At 66.4% G+C, this 16,248-nt stretch overlaps 1 protein-coding gene and 2 long non-coding RNA genes across 3 annotated transcripts; 2 read left to right on the forward strand and 1 right to left on the reverse strand.

Moving 5' to 3' along the window:
• The first annotated feature begins 7,952 nt into the window (after nucleotides 1–7,952).
• Nucleotides 7,953–9,896, forward strand: LOC111097269. Its single transcript, XR_005364118.1, has 2 exons — nucleotides 7,953–8,701; nucleotides 9,003–9,896. It is a non-coding gene; the product is annotated as an uncharacterized LOC111097269 (long non-coding RNA).
• LOC102157223 lies at nucleotides 9,696–10,789 on the reverse strand. Its single transcript, XR_005364119.1, has 2 exons — nucleotides 10,673–10,789; nucleotides 9,696–9,983 (listed from the first exon to the last, which is right to left on the reverse strand). It is a non-coding gene; the product is annotated as an uncharacterized LOC102157223 (long non-coding RNA).
• A 2,647-nt stretch (nucleotides 10,790–13,436) lies between these two features.
• ACTG1 (actin gamma 1) lies at nucleotides 13,437–15,788 on the forward strand. Its single transcript, NM_001003349.2, is given in 4 exon segments — nucleotides 13,437–13,806; nucleotides 14,095–14,533; nucleotides 14,636–14,817; nucleotides 14,910–15,788. Coding segments are annotated over 4 exon segments (1,128 nt in total). The 5' UTR covers nucleotides 13,437–13,443; the 3' UTR covers nucleotides 15,054–15,788.
• The last annotated feature ends 460 nt before the right edge of the window (nucleotides 15,789–16,248 follow it).

Genomic DNA, 16,248 nt, shown 5'->3' on the forward strand with positions numbered 1-16,248 from the left:
GCGGCCCCCAGGCCCTCGGCTCCGGCCCTGCGCCCCGCCTCCCGCCCCGGGCCACGCGGGCTCTCCCCTCCTCTCCTCGCCGTCCAAGGGGCCTACGCGGCTCCCACTCCCCAGCCCAGCCCTTCTGGTGGAAAACTCGCGGTGAGGCCGCAACCCGATCGCAGCCCTCCACCCTCGGCGGCCGCCAGATCCTCGGCCAGATCCAGTTACCGCTTCTCTGATTCCTGGTGCCAGGAGCCCGGCAAGGCCCCCCAACTCAGGCAGCCCCGAGCTCGCGTCACCGACGTCCCCCCGGGCCGCTCCGGGGCCACAGCCCGCCGTCCGGCCCGACACCCCTCCCCAGGCGGCCTGGGCGGAGCGATGGCAGGCGGGGGGGTCGGTGCCAGCGAGCGGCCAGGTGCGCCCAGGGGTCCCCATCCCGCACTCGTGGCGCCCAGACCCCAGCCAGGGTACAGGCGGCGTGGGGAGGCCGTCGGTTGCACTCCCGTCGGTTGGCCCGGGAGGGGGCCCGGTTGGCCCAAAATGGAGCCGGTGACATCCGCCTCGGGGGCCACGCGGAGGGGAGGCGGCGCGGGCGCGGAGCAGGGCCGTCCTGCAGGCAGCGGGACCCCAGGGCAGAGGACCCGGCCTGCCGCTGACCGCTGGGCGTGAACACCTCGAGGCCCACACGCTGCTCCCCGCACCGTGGCTGAGCTGCGGTGGGGCCAGCCTTTCTGCGTGGCCCCGGGGACCCCTGACTGAGTTGGCGTTGCTGGGCAACTGGTCTGACGTGCAGGGTCTCTATGGGGTCTGGCCGCCGGGGGTGTGGGGGCAAAGGCCTGTCAGTGGGCAGGTGGGCCCCAGCCTTGGAGAGGCGGGAAGCTGGCCACCCCCGACCCCAGTCCCCGGGACCCCTGGGTGACACCCCTGCCCTGAGCCCGAGGGGGCCATCTTCGGGGACCTGCAGGGGGCCTGCTGGGCCACAGCCCGCCTGTCTGTCTCCTGCACCTGCCTCGGGGGCTGGGAGCCAACTCATGCAACCAGAGCCGCCCGGCCTGGGCCCAGGCCAGCCTCGGTGTCCTCTTCCTTATCCAAGTGTGTGACCCTCAGGCTTCCCTGGGGAATGGGCCCGGGGCCACGGGCACTTCCAGCCTCATGGCCCCTTGATGTGGCAGGCAGCAGCACGCCAGCCCTCCCGGGGCCGTGGGGGTCCAGCCGCCTGCGAGGGCCGGGCCCAGGGGGCAGGCAGGGCAGACACTGGAGACCAAGGGACCTGTCCCCTCCCTGGGGCCCAAGCGGGATCCGGGAGACAGACCCGGCACCAGTCCCCACAATAGCCTGGTGCCCGCTGCGGGTTGGTCCGGCGGGGCCGGTCTTGGCGCCCCCTGACAGCATCGTCCATCTCTGCGACCCACACAGCCTGGCTGGGCTGCGTGCAGGAGATGCGTGTGGGGTAGCACCCACTCCCCAGAGCGAGCACCCATGCTGAGTCCTCCACGTCTCGGCCCCGATGCCAGGGAAGCGTCCCTTGTTGGGGAGTAGAAACCATGATGCTGCCCACACCTGTTTCTGGCTGGGTCTCACTTCCTGCCACCCCGCAGGGTTGCAGGAACACGCGTGGAGCAGGTGCCCAATGGCACTGCTCAGTTGGCCCATGCATGGGCCCTTCGGCCTGCGGGGCAGCTGTGCCCACGGTCACCCCAACTCCCAGCCAGGCTCTGATCGGATGCCCGATCAGTGTGAAGTCCTCATTAGCGCCTGACTGGTGCTGGCAGGGTGCTCGGCAGTGCTCGCGGGCATCACATGCCCAGTGGGAGGAAGCCCAGCTGCCAGGCGCTAAGTGGGCCTGGCTCCAGGCAGCGTCTTGGTGGCCAAGCCAGAAGAGGCCGTGGTCTCTCGGTTCTGGGGCCCCAGAGCCCCAGGTGGGCACGGGGTGGGGCTGTGAGCCAAGGGGTGACCTCGCAGGCCCCAAGGGGGACTCTGAGGGGTGGGCCGCCCAGCCCAGGCTTCCTTGGAGGGAGGAGTTTGCACGGATTGCCCCCACTCCCTCTCAGGAGCCAAGCCCCGAGCCCAGATGCCTGCCAGGGGGCATGGTTCCTTCCCGGATCCCCCGCACGGCCCCGGCGCACAGGAGCCACCGTGAATGTTTGGGAGGGTGGGAGGGAGGGTCTGGTTCCCGTGTGACGCACTGAGCCTCTGCAGGTGGGGAAGGCCGGGTGCCCGGCAGTGCGGGCGCGTGTGTACAGGTGCACACGGACGGGGCGGGACACACTGCGCCATGGTCCAGGCTGGGCCGGCGCTGGCCCTGCAGATGCTTCCCTGGATCCCAGCCTCACAGCCCACGCATGGCTGCCCAGCAGCGTGGTCAGGGCAGGGCCTGGCACAGCGCAAGGGAATCCGATTCAGGGCTGTGTCTTCAGGCAGCAAGGAGCCCACCTCTCGCGGACACACGCGCCCCTGCCACGGGGGGTCCTCACAGCCACCCACGGCAGGCACCGAGGCCTGCGGCCTGCCCAGGAAGCCCTCGGGGGCACCCAAAGTCACCTGAGCCCACTTACCTCTGAGCCTGGCCTCCTGGGGGATGGGGGTGTACCTGGGGTGTGTCCAGAGCCCTGGGCTTTCATCTGCCACCACGGGACAAGGCCTGAGCACGGGTGTCGGGCTGCCTGATGCGCCAACTTAAATGTGTGACATGAGGAGAGATGCCTTTCCCTCTTGGGCACTGTGATGTCATCGTGCGAGTGGCACCCCCGGATCCCCAGGTCAGGGAGCGGCCGGCTGCAGATGTCAGCAGGAGCTGGGCCTCTAAGGTGGGGGTGGCTTCAGCTCCCCACAGCTCCAGCAGACAAGGTGGGGCAGACGCGCGGCCTCCAGGGCCTCCGCGTGAGGTCAGCTGCCGCCAGGAAGCCCCCAGCCCCCTGGCACCCACTCTGGAGCTCTCGGGAAACTGCCCCCTCCCTGGGATGGGGGGAATGGGCAGGCCTGGCCACCCACGGGGCTCCCCCCTCCCGTCAGGCCCCTGGTGGGGGTGGCCACAGGGACCGGACTCCTGGTCCCACATATCCAGACCACTGGCCTTGGCCGCTGCAGCCCAGCCTGGGCTCCTGCCAGCGCACGGCATGCTGCCATGGTGACTGGCGCATGTACCAGGCTGGGTGCCCGGGCAACGCTGCCGCTGGTGGCGTGAGCTGGCACCGGCCCCACATGTGTACAGGCTGGGGGAAGGGGTGGCTCCCCACTTCGGCTGGCCTGGAGCCCTGGAAACTGGGACGTGGCCCAGGACGGAGGGGCCTCCCCAGGCCACACCTGTCCCAGACCCACGTCCTGGCTCCGGCTCCAGCAGCGCCAGCTGGGCCCTTCCCTGCAGGCCAGCGGGTCTCTGGGAATCACTTCACACGAGGAAATTCCAAGGCCCAGCCCGCTTCCTGTGCCCCACTGCCCACACCTCTGTCCCACTCTGCCCAGGCACTGTGAGCCCCACGCCCCCGGGGCCCAGCCACTCTGGCCAGCCCCCGTGGGGGCCTCTGCTGTCCCCGTGAGCCCGTCCCCGGGGCGAGGCGAGGCTTTCCTGCTGGCCTGGACCTGCGGGGCCCAAGGCCCTGATTTCCAAGCTCCCAGGCCCAGCATCTGTCCCTGGGGTCCAGCCGGGCTGGTGCCCAGGGCCCAGGCCCCTGCGCTGCTCCTGCAAACAGGCCCGGGGCTTGGCTGCCTCATGATTTTTTCATGGCCGAGCTCGGCCACTCTGAAGTTCCGTTTACACAGGCAGGCGGGGCCTGGGTTGGTTTACGGGAGTCTCCAGGCGGTTTAGGGTGACAGGAGCCCTTCTGCAGGGCCGCAGGGAGAGGGCAGTGTTGGAATGAAAAATGTGGGGAGGGGGCTCCCGCGGCCTGGCTCTGCCGCCTGCTGCACGCGGAAATCCAGCCCCTGCCTCTCCCCTTCCCCACCGGCCCTACCCCCCAGGACCCCTCTCTTCCCTCACCGACCCAGCCCCACTCCCATCCGCCACCCGCCCCCCCAAGGCAGGGCGACTCACTGAAGTGCTCTCCTGCAGGGTGCTCCCTTCCCCTCCCCCTGGGGTGCAGAGCTGCCAGCTGGGGAGGCCCCCTGGGTGCTGTGGCGGGGGGGGGGGGGGGGAGGGGATGGGGGGCTGGTGCAGTCTCCTGGCTCCTGGCTCTCCTAAAATCAGGAAGTCCTGGGGGGGGCGAGTTGGGGGCCAGGGAAGAGACAGAGGGACCAAGGCCTTTTGGGGCCATGGCAGGGCTGAAAGTCCCTGAAGAGGCCACGTGGGCAGGACTGGGCATCCCGGCTGCCGGATGCCCTGCGACCACTGTGGTCTTCGGCACCCGGGCCCCAGGGCCTTTGCATATCTCTGGAACAAGAGGGGAGCATTCACAAGAGTATCTGAGAGCAAGTCCCCGGCTGCGTGGGGCTCAGATTCAGGACCCAGTCGACTCCAAGACACTAGACGGCTCTTTACTGTCCACCTGGGCTTCCAGACACACCTGGCACGGACAGTCGGGGTCCCAGGGCTCTGTGGGTGCCCAGGGCAGCCTCTGCGCCCCCCCCAACACTTTCACGTGCAACCGTGCACACACACGCACACATGTGCCGTGCCGCACCCACGCACAGAGCCCCAGCCTGCCACGAGGGGACCAGACCCGCACGCCAGCCGTCACGGGCGCACACTAAGTATCGACGGCGTGCCCGGGACCTTGCCTGACATCCCAAAAGGACTTCTGGGACAAAATGGGAATGGGCATTTCCCATCCCACAGTGGGAAAGGCGGTTCCCTTTGTCGGGCGGCACCCCGGGCACAGCACCAGGCCTGGTCTGCTTCCCGGGAAATCCGCACACCCCTAGGTGCTGCCCCGCGTGGCGGGTGATGGAGAGAGGAGCCCGGGGGTGTAGCCTGTGATGTGCCTGACGCCCGAATGACAGAGGTGGCCCTGCACGAAGTCGGGAGGGACCCTGTAGGGACAGCCGTGGTCATCAACATGCAGACTGTCCTGAGGTGACCCGCGTCCTGCTCACGTTAAATTGGACGACGTGGGCCGTAGTTACCACGTAGGTCAGTGCCCCTGTTCTCACGCCGAGCTCCGAAGGGGTGAAGGGCGGAACGTCTGGAACCAACTCCCAAGCGGTTCACAAGTGAACAGACAGATAATAAGACAGAACAATAAGACAACTGTGGTAAATGTTAGAAAGTAAGTTTGAAATTATCCCAAAACAAAAAGGGTTACAAACTATAATAACTAGGATAAGAAATTCCACTGCAGGGTCAGAAGAAGTCAAGGATCTCAGGAAGCTGGGGGAAAACGGGTCACAGAAACAGTAGTGAGGGATCCCTGGGTGGCGCAGTGGTTTGGTGCCTGCCTTTGGCCCAGGGCGATCCTGGAGACCCAGGATTGAATCCCACATCGGGCTCCCGGTGCATGGAGCCTGCTTCTCCCTCTGCCTGTGTCTCTGCCTCTCTCGTTCTCTCTCTCTCTCTGACTATCATAAATAAATAATAATAATAATATAAAAAAAAGAAAAGAAACAGTAGTGATATTAAAGGTCTTGCGGAGGAGATAGGACACCCCATTATCAGAAATCCCAAACCACAAAACTGAAAAAAAAAAAAAAAAAAAAAACAGAATAGAAACTATGAAAGAAAGAATGCAAGAAATTTCCCAAGAGCTGGAGAATACCGTGTGCCCAGGGCCTGGAAGTGGTGGGGCCATGCCGGGACCTCAGCCACAGCACAGCCAGAAACGGAGAGAAAAGCCTAAAACCTCAGAGAAGCACGAAACAATCCTGGCTGATAGATCGGGACTCAGATGACACCCATTTCCCCAAAACAACAGTCTAAGCAAGAGACAGGGAGTCAAACCTTCAAAATCCAGGGCACATTCTCCACACAGAATTCCCTCCATCCCCCAGCCCCCCGCCCCAGGTAGAGTAAACCTCAGGCAGGTGCAGATACCAGAACTCAAGACCCTACAGACCCCTGCCTGCCCCTCCCCAGCTGGGTGCCCACCAAGGGTCAAGCGTCAAGTGGGGCCTGGCGAGGGGGTCCGGGAAGGCACTCAGCACAGCTACCCCAAAGGTCGCTCTGGGTGCCACGGGGTAGGGCCGCTCCCAGTGCACCCCCACAGTCCCCAGGGGGCGCACGTGTGGGGCCAGCCCACCTGTCACCCAGGGAGGTGGACGGAGAGCATCACCTGTCCTTCCTCAAAATGACCTGATCCCTCCACTCCACCTTCAGGGCCACCTCTGCTCCCCCACCACCCAGGCCACTCTGGGGCTCCTCCTGCCCTGGGGTGGCACTCCAGCTCCCCCTGCCATGCTCTTGGGGCTAGCCCTGCTGCTCACCGCCCGGGGGGCTGCCCCTGGGAGAGTGGAATAAAGCCACCCCCTCTGCCCCCCGCCATGGCCTCCCATAGCTAGTGGGGTACCGAGTCAGCCCACGGCCCCAGTCCTAGCCCCGCCTCTCCTGCTGTGTGACCTGGAACCTGCCCCAGCCTCGGAGCCCCCTCCGTTCTCTGCATTGGTTGTCAACAGGCATCTGCCTGGGGAGCCTACTGTGCAAATAACCCAGCGTGCCCAGGGCAGAGGGGCAGCTGGGAGGCCGCACGCCCAGCCCCTGGGCACAGGCGAGGCCAGGTGTGCACGGGCTTTGGGGCCCCTCTGGGGGTGCTGTCTGCCCTGGGCGGGGGTGGGGGGGAGCCTGGCTATGGGCGTGGGCTGGCCCCGCCCGGCTGAGTCAGGGCCCTGGCGCGCCCCTCCCGCTGCCGGGTGCTGGCTGACCCCAAGGCCACCACCTTCTCTCCCTGCGTCAGCCCGGCTGAGGTCACCGGCCACTCCCGGTACTCTCTGGCCAGAAGAGTGCGGAGCCTCCCGGACAGGGGCAGTGGCTGTGACCCCCACCCCCGCGCTGGGGCCGGGAGGGCGGCGCAGACAGGTGCGGGCCGGCCTCCTCGCCCAGCGCTGCTGGCGGGGCCCACCTGGCGGCCCACCTGGGCATAGCACCAGCCGCCGGGAGCGGGACGCCCCCTCCTGGCCCGGGCCTTGAAGCTCGCTGCGTCCCCGGGCCCGGGGTCCGAGGATGCAGGTGGAGGGTGCGGTGGGCGGGGGCACTGCGCTAATTGCTCGCCTCCCGCAGACCCGGCCGACCCGGCAGGTGAGGGCGCCCCGGGCCCGGGCTCAGTGTGCGCTGCCGCTGCCGGTCCGGGGTCACTAACGCGGACCTCCCGGAGGCGGGTGGGGGGCGAGGACGAGGACGTGCGGCCTGGGCACCCCCCCCCCACCACATAGGGACACAAGGCCCCAGGAGCGCCCCGCGCCCCCGCACCCGCGGCGGGTGGGCGGGGGCTCGCGTAGCCACGCCCACCCTGCCCCGCCCCTTTTCCGGGAAGCCCGGGCCCTTGACCCGCCCGGAGCCCCCGCTGACCCCGGCCGGTCCCGGCTTCCCTCCGCTCCGCCCACCCCAGCTGCAGCCCTCGGGGCCGGGGCGGAGGACGGGGCGCCCGGAGCGGTGGCCTCCTGCCCACGACCCGCCCTGATGCTAGTCCTGGGGGTGGGGACACCTGCTGCGCGGGGCCCTGACCTCGTGGAGGTCAGGGGAGCGGGACCAGCCGGGGCCTTCTCCAGGCCTTGCCCCCCACCCCCTCGCAGCACCGACCCCTGCACCCTATGAGCCTCGGGGGTGGCGCGTTCCAGGGGGCAGTCAGACCTTGGTGCTCCCCTCCTTCTCAGTCCAAGGGCATATCCCCCCTTTCGCACACTGGATTTAGGGTAGGGGGACAGCGCGCCTGCCCCTCCCAGAAATTCCTCCAGAGCTGGGAGCCCCTCCCTCTTCATGCCTCCTGGCCCTGCGGGTGCCGGGCCCTGTTCCAGTCACTGGAGCACCAGCTTCAGCACCGTGCCCTGGGGACCTACGCTCTGCGGCAGAGGGTGGGGACAGGGGAAATCACCAGTACTCAGGTAGGCGGTGGGGGGACTGGGCCTGAGGCCCACGCACGGCCTGGAGGTGGGCAGGGAAGAGGATTAGCCTGGAAGAGGAAGAGCCAGGCACTGGCTTGGGTCACAGGGCAAGAGATGCAGAAGGTGACAGGTGGGGTCGGGCAGTGCCCCCCGCGACCACCTCCAGCAGCAGGGCAGGGGCTCTGTTTCTGCGTCCAGGCAGTGGCTTGCACAGGGAGCAGGGGCCAGACTTGCAGCATCAGTTGTGGGGAAGCAGGAGGCTGGATGGACATCATGGCAGGTCGGGGATGCACCCAGAGTGCTGCTGCCAGCCTGGCACCCCGGTTTCTGGCTTTAGCCACGTGCAGAGGTGAGGCCCTGTTGTGAAGCCACGGGAGGCCTGGACGCCTGGGTCTCATCCTTGGTTTCCCGTCGCAGTCTCGGGGTAAAGATCACGAGAGTAGGAACTACGTGTGAGTGAGAAAGTGGTGACCCCTGGGGAGGTGGCTGTGGGGGGGGCCCAGCCGCATAATCATCCTTGGCAGCGTGCACAGCAAAGGTGTGAGCAGACAGCCTGACTGCTACCGGGCCACTGTCTGGGGTCCCTCACCCCCGCCCTGTGGCACAGGGAGCGCTGCCACCCACTCTGTCTACTGAGTTCACGGGAAAGCGAGGCCTGGAAACGTGCCCTGGAAGCAAAGCGAGGAGCCAGCTGCTCCATCACAGGCCACTGGCTGTGGCTCCCAGGAATCTTGGGTCTGACACACAGAAGCGCTTGGTGAGTTCTTGACCGAGAATTGAACATGTAGGGGTGTGGAAGCCAGAGGCAGGGAAGAAAGCAGCGAGGGCCTGGGGGGCAAGGGTGGCGGGGGATTCACGAGGCCACCCCATGGCCTCCTGTCCCTAGACCTGTCGTCCAGGGCAGGAGGACCACCAGCCGCAGAGCCTCTGCTGGGCCTCCTAACCTTCCTGTCACTGGCCCACTTCTTTATGGAAACTGACGCATGGGAAGGCTATAGGGGCACAGGGCTGAGCCTGGCCCAGAACCCAGGTCCTGACTCAGCTCACTGCTCTTCCAGGGGCCTCCTTGGTTCCTGCTCCACCAGGATGAAACTACGCGATAAACTCCAGCCTGGAACCCTGCTCTGCTGGAACAGCAGGACGCAGGGGAGGGGCCCAGGGACTCCTGGCCCGGGTGTCTGTGCTCCTGATCCCCACACTGGGAGCCTGTTTCTCCACCTGTGAAACGGCATAGTTCTGTGGCACGTTCCGGGCAGCCAGAGTGGGGCAGCACATGCAGAGGCCTGGCCCGGTGCTTCCTGGCATGGGACAAGGTGGCAGTGATGAGCCTGCACAGCCCGCTCCACTCCCACAGGCGCACCTGACCAAATGACCAGCCGGCCACCGTGAGGCCTCACAGAGGGGCTAGAGCCCCAACTTCCAGGCATGCCTCGGTGTGCTCAGTGCTGGCGGGTGAACGAACCCCCCTGGGCACCAGTCCAGACGAAGTATGTGGCTCTGACTTCCCCTCTGACTTGAATCTGGCAGCCAGCAGGCCAAGCCAGCAGGAACCTAGCCTCGCCCAGGGCAGCCCTTGGGACCTCGTTCCAGACAGACAGCAGCGCTCAAGCCCGCCTGCCCACCTCCGCTCCCCCGGGAGCCTGCCCAGCGCCTGCCCAGCACCCGCAGATGGCTTTACACGGCAGAAGCACCATCTTCTACTTGGTCTGTGCACAGGCCTGGGAGGATGAGACAGTGACCTAAAGATAAACTGGTTTTCCTTGCATTTTCTAAAACGAAGTTTTTATTATGAGTCAATTTTAGATTTACAGAAAAGTGGCAAAGACTGAGCTTTGCTGTAGGCTCCCCACTCTGTTTCCCCTAATGTGACAACTTACACAGGCGTGGTGTAGCTGTCACCGAGATGAACTTTGGCACCGGGCATTAAACTCCAGACTTGTCCTCGGACTTCACCACTTCTTCTGCTGCCGTCCCGTTCTCTGCTCCAGGATCCAAGCCCGGATCCCACGTTGCACTTGGATGGAGCAGGAAAGGCATTCCTGGCAGGTGGAATGGCAGGGCAAAGACTAGGATCAGTGGCCCATTAGCAAGTTGCCCACCCTGTGTGCTGGGGGTGGGAGCCAAGCAGTGGTGAATGAGTGTGTGTGTGTGTGTGTGTGTGTGTGTGTGCGTGCGCGCGCGCGTGCGGGGCGGGGTGGGGGGGTGCTGCAGGCCAGGCTCCCAGGCACAGAAGTCCTGGGGAGCATCCCTGGAGCGGAAGCAGGGATGTCGCGGGCTGGTGCAGGGTTGCGAGGCAGCGCCCAGAGCCAGGAGCGCTAAGTCTCAGCCCCATTACTTGCCAGGTGGCGCCAGCTCCGTGCCCCTATTTTCTCAGCCATCGCAGGCACGGGAGATAAAACGAGATGCAGCAGTCACAGTAAATCCCCCAAAGCCAGCAATGAGGTAGAAAAAAACCACATTTCTCTGAGGCCCGAGTTTCCATCCTCCCGATGGGAAGGACGCGGGGCTTCTGGGCAGGAGCGCGGCCCGCAGCCTCCTCGCTCCCGCAGCCGGGCCGGCGTCCTCGCGGCCCCCTCCCCAGGGGCGCCGGGCGGGGTGGGGGCGGCCCCGAGGTGACCTTGGGCAAGGCCTCGCGCTGCCCACTTGCAAAACAGAAAGCTCTCAGTGCGGAAGGCGGGGCTCCCCCCCCCCCGGCCCCCCGCCCCGGGGCCTGCGGGCCCAGTTCTACCTGGAGCCGGGCGCCACCGCGTCCACCGGGGTGCCTCCGGGTGCCTCCCAGAAGCGCGGGCCCTCCGGGCCGGCCCCACCCCCGCCGCGGCCGGGCCTGCGGGGTCGCGGGGAGCCGGGGGGCGGGGGCGCGCTGCCCTCCCGCCCGCCCGCCGCCGCGCCCCTTTGTTCCGCCGGCCAATCGGCGGCCTCCTTGACTAAATAAGGCGAGGAGCGCGCCCGGCGCCCCCCGTCCGTTACTTCCACCCCCGCCCGGCCGGTGACTCAGGGCCGGCGGCGGGCGGGGACGGGGCTGCCCGGGCCGCGGCTTCCCGGGGCGGGCGGGGCTCCCGCGGCGCCCAGATCGCCTAATATGGCCGCGCGGCGCCCGCGGGCCGCCCCCCGCACACCTGCGGCCGCACCTTGCGCCCCCCCGCCGGTGACACACCGCGGAAGAGGAAGGAGCGCCGGCGCCGCGGGGGGGGCGGGCTCCGGGCCGCCCCGTGACCTCCGCGACCCTGCGGCCGGGCGCCGGCGACTGCAAGGTGCGGAGGGGCGGGGACCGCGGTGTCGGCGTCCGCGCCCCCCCCCGCTGGGTTCCCAGAAGCGGCCACCCCGGCAAACCCCAGACAAAGGAGGGCGCGGGGCGGCCGGGGCTGCAGAGGCAGGTGCCCGCAGCCTGCGCGGGTCGTGGAGTGGGCGGACACCTTCCCCAGGCCCCGCGTGTGACACCTCGTGACCCCCAGGTGGAAGGCACCCTCTATCACCAACATCCCCACCTGGGGGTCGGGCAGGCCGGCTGAGGGCGGGAGCCGCCGCCGGCGCCCAGGGTCTCACGGAGGCCCAGACCGGACCCCCCCCACCCCCCGGTGGAGCCCTCGGCTGGTGCACAGCAGCCTCGCCCTGCGCCCCTGCGGAGCTTGGGGAGTCTGCGCCCAGCTAGGCCTAGGGGCGCGCGTGGCCACAGACAAGGCCTTGGCGACTGGGGGAGGCTGCCCAGGTGCGCGGGCAGCTGCTTGGCCTCTGGGCCCGCGGCCTCGCCCACAGGGGGCCCGCAGCTCACCTTGCAGGGCTCCCGGGGAGCCTGCCCCGCCCCCCCGCATCAGACACCCCCCTGGATCTAGCGGAGCGCCCCCAGGCCCTGCCTCACTCTGCCCGGCCCCGCGACCCCCACTCTTGACCTCCGCTCTTCCCCACGCCTCCTCTGAACGTTTAATTCCATATTGAGCACTTCCAAAAGCCTACAAACCAGCCCAAAGAAATCCTAGTCTTTGGTTCCCCTCCGGGCATAAGGAAAACACTGGCGCCAGCAGGTGAGGACAGGACCCTGCTGGCAGCGACAGGTCTCCGAGCTCAGGGTCCTGGGGGGAAGGGGCAGCCGGGGCGCGGAGGCCTGTGGCGACCCCGGGGAGCAGGGGGGCGGCCCGCTGTAGGGATCAGCGAACCCCTTCCACCCTGGGGGCTCTCCGTGGCACCGCGAGCAGAGGAGAGGGTGCTCCCCAGCTCCCGCCCGCACTGCACCGGCCGGGCAGTCGCAACCTCCCTTTCCTGCCTCAGTTTCCTTATACTGCTCACAGTGGATGGGGGTGGCCCTAAAGCCCGAGGGCACCCCGCTCCAGGGACAATCGGGCCCGAGGTTTGAGAGGCAGGAGGCGTCGGCTCGAATGAAGCCTCCGTCCGTCCCCGCACCAACGGGGACCCCAGGCAGGGCGCCCCCTCCTCCGGGAGGACGCCGGGGGACAGGTGGCTCAGCCCTCGCCACGGAGACGGGGAGACGGGGAGACGGGGTCCCGGGACCCCGCCCCACCCCCAGCCCGGCGCCGGCCTTGGCAGCCCACGCCCCTTGCGGAGCCTCAGGGTGCAGCGCGCAGGGGGCGCGCGGGGGCAAAGCGGCCCCCCCCCGGCCCCCCCCCCCCCCCCCCCCCCGGCACCGGGCCAGGCGGCGGGGACACACCCCGGCTCGGGGCGCGGCCGAACCCTGGGCCAGGCAGTTTCGGGGCGCAGCCCGGCCCTCCCCCACGGCGCAGCAGTCCCGGGGCGGGGCCGCCGCTCGGCCCCGCAGGGCAGCCCGCGACCCCCGGGGGGCGCCCCCGGCCCCGCCCGCGCGCGGGTCCGTGCGGGGTCTCGCGCTCGGGGTCCGGAGCGCGCGGGGGCGGCGCGGGCGGGGCCGTTGGGGGCGGCGCGGGCGGGGGGCGGGGCCGGGCGCGGGGCCCCACGTGTCCCGGCCGGGCGAGCCAATGGGCGCCCGGCGTTCGGAAAGATCGCCATATATGGACATGTTCTGGGGCCGCGCGCGCCGCCGGCCCGCGCGCGCGTCCCGCTCCGCTTAAATAGCGGCGGGGGAGGCCGCGCTCGGTCTCACTCGCCGCAGCCGGCCCGCGCTCCGTGTCCTCCCGCCGCTCGTCGTCCGCGTCCGCGACCACCGCCTCCGCCGGTAAGAGGCCGGCTGCGCGCCCCGGGGCCTGCTGCCTGCCCCCCGCGCCCCGGCGCCGGCCCCGGCCCGCACACGCCTCCCGCCCGCGGCTCCCGGGTCGGCGGCCTGGGTCAGAGTCCGGGCCGGGGCTGGGGCCGGGGCCGGGGCCGGGGCGCGGCGGGGAGCTGGGGGGGCCGGGGCGGGGCCGGCCGCAGTGCGGAGAGCCCGGCCGCGCCGCTGCCCGCGAGTGGGGGGCGCCCCGGAGACGCCGGGCCGGGTTCCGGGCGGTTCGTGCCCTGCGGGGTGGGCGGCGGCGGGGGCAGGCGGGGGCAGGCGGCCCGGGCCCGGCGTGACACGCTCGCGTCCCCGCGCAGATCGCCATGGAAGAGGAGATCGCCGCGCTCGTCATCGACAATGGCTCCGGCATGTGCAAGGCGGGCTTCGCCGGGGATGACGCCCCTCGAGCCGTGTTCCCGTCCATCGTCGGGCGACCCCGGCACCAGGGCGTGATGGTGGGCATGGGCCAGAAGGACTCCTACGTGGGCGACGAGGCCCAGAGCAAGCGGGGCATCCTGACCCTCAAGTACCCCATCGAGCACGGCATCGTCACCAACTGGGACGACATGGAGAAGATCTGGCACCACACCTTCTACAACGAGCTGCGCGTGGCCCCCGAGGAGCACCCCGTGCTGCTGACCGAGGCCCCCCTGAACCCCAAAGCCAACCGTGAGAAGATGACTCAGGTAGGCCCTGCCCCATGCGACCGTCTCCCCATCTGTTTTCGTTAAGCCATGTTGTGCTCAGCTTTATTTTCTGAAATTCAAGTATTTCTTTCGATATTTCCAGGGTTCTGTTGTTCCTCTCCTGGCATTTCCTTCCTGAAGTCTCAAGGTTTCTTATTTGTGTTTCTGCCTGCAACCTTTTCTTTTTCTCTACACATCACATTTGTGGCATGCTAGCATGCAGTGTGTGAGCATGGGGTGGCTCCGCGTCTCTGCCTCTGATTCAGGAGCTTGTTGCCTTTTCTCCAGATCATGTTCGAGACGTTCAACACCCCAGCCATGTATGTGGCCATCCAGGCTGTGCTGTCCCTGTACGCCTCTGGCCGCACCACTGGTATTGTCATGGACTCTGGGGATGGCGTCACCCACACTGTGCCCATCTACGAGGGGTACGCCTTGCCCCACGCCATCCTGCGTCTGGACCTGGCTGGCCGGGACCTGACTGACTACCTCATGAAGATCCTCACGGAGCGTGGCTACAGCTTCACCACCACTGCTGAGCGGGAGATCGTGCGTGACATCAAGGAGAAGCTCTGCTACGTCGCCCTGGACTTCGAGCAGGAGATGGCCACGGCCGCGTCCTCGTCCTCCCTGGAGAAGAGCTACGAGCTGCCCGACGGGCAGGTGATCACCATTGGCAACGAGCGGTTCCGCTGCCCAGAGGCACTCTTCCAGCCTTCCTTCCTGGGTAGGTGTGGGGCGGCTTGAGTCTCGCCGAGGCCGTGAGGGCTGCGCCGTCTGGGGCCCCCGAAGGGGCGTGTGCCCTCTAAGGGAGAGTTTTGTCTCCTAGGTATGGAGTCCTGCGGCATCCACGAGACCACTTTCAACTCCATCATGAAGTGTGACGTGGACATCCGGAAGGACCTTTACGCCAACACGGTGCTGTCTGGCGGGACCACCATGTACCCCGGCATCGCCGACAGGATGCAGAAGGAAATCACAGCCCTGGCCCCCAGCACGATGAAGATCAAGGTGAGTCCAGCACAGCGGCGGTGGGCTGGGGCTCCAAGGCCTCCCCGTGAGGGCGGTGCCGTGAGCTAAAAGCCACGTTCTTGTTTTTCCAGATCATTGCTCCTCCGGAACGCAAGTACTCTGTGTGGATCGGAGGCTCCATCCTGGCCTCGCTGTCCACCTTCCAGCAGATGTGGATCAGCAAGCAGGAGTACGACGAGTCGGGCCCCTCCATCGTCCACCGCAAATGCTTCTAAATGGACTGCGAGCAGATGCGTAGCATTTGCTGCATGAGTGAATTCCGAAGTATAAATTTGCCCTGGCAAATGTATACACCTCATGCTAGCCTCATGAAACTGGAATAAGCCTTTGAAAAGAAATTTGTCCTTGAAGCTTGTATCTGATATCAGCACTGGATTGTAGAACTTGTTGCTGATCTTGACCTTGTATCCAAGTTAACTGTTCCCTTGGTATATGTTTAATACCCTGTACATATCTTTGATTTAAACCCTTAGCACATGCGGCTCGGTCACTTCACGGCTGAGGTTGAGAACATGTTTATGGGAGAGAAATCCACTGATTTGGAGAATCCACAAGACCATCGGGTTCTTGATCTGTGCAGGGTATTCATGTGTAAGAGCCGCCTATTCCAGGATTTCTCTAGAGGCTGGCAAGAGTCTGAACCAGTTGTCATTTCTGTCTTGCCGGTCTAACAGGGTTGGGAAGGTCCGAGCCTTAGGACCCACTTTCCTGTCTTACCCAATGTTTTCCTGCCAGAACACCGTGGGTGGTTAATTGCCTTGAGTTGGAAAACGGTTTGCATTTACAACTGTAAATTTATTCATCCTTTTAATTTATGTAAGGTTTTTTGTACACAATTCTCAATTCTTTTAAGAGATGACAACAAATTTTGGTTTTCTACTGTCATGTGAGAACATTAGGCCCCAGCAACGCGTCATTGTGTGAGGAAAATAAAGTGCTGCAGTAACGTGCGGTGGCTTCTGTCTGGGGGGAGTGGAGGGTGGGGTCTGGGGACAGAACTCCTTGGCTGAAATGGGGCGACAGTCTGGTTTTTCTAAGAACCGGGTCTAGTGAAAAGCTTGGCACAGCACAGCTGGAGGATGGGGGAGCCCCTCTCATGTCGGGGGCCTTTGTATACAAGGGATCCTGTGAGCTGCCCACCTGAGTTGAGGGCGGCCTACAGATCCGTGTCTGGGGCATCTTGGATGCTCAGGGCGCGGGTTCCCTCCGTGTGCCCAGGTGGAGGTCGCTTTCCTTCCAGGAGCTCCAGGAGAGGCCAGGAAGTTGATGAAATCCCTGGGTCCCTGGACCAAGAGACTGATCACGGATGAGGTGAAAGTGACCAATTTCCTTTGGAGGCATCCAGTGTGCTCCTGCACGTTTTACCTTGGCCTCCGTACTTCTAATGGCATATCTGAGCCTTCAGCTTTT

Source organism: Canis lupus, chromosome 9, assembly GCF_011100685.1.
Source record: "Canis lupus familiaris isolate Mischka breed German Shepherd chromosome 9, alternate assembly UU_Cfam_GSD_1.0, whole genome shotgun sequence".
Lineage (NCBI taxonomy): Eukaryota > Metazoa > Chordata > Mammalia > Carnivora > Canidae > Canis > Canis lupus.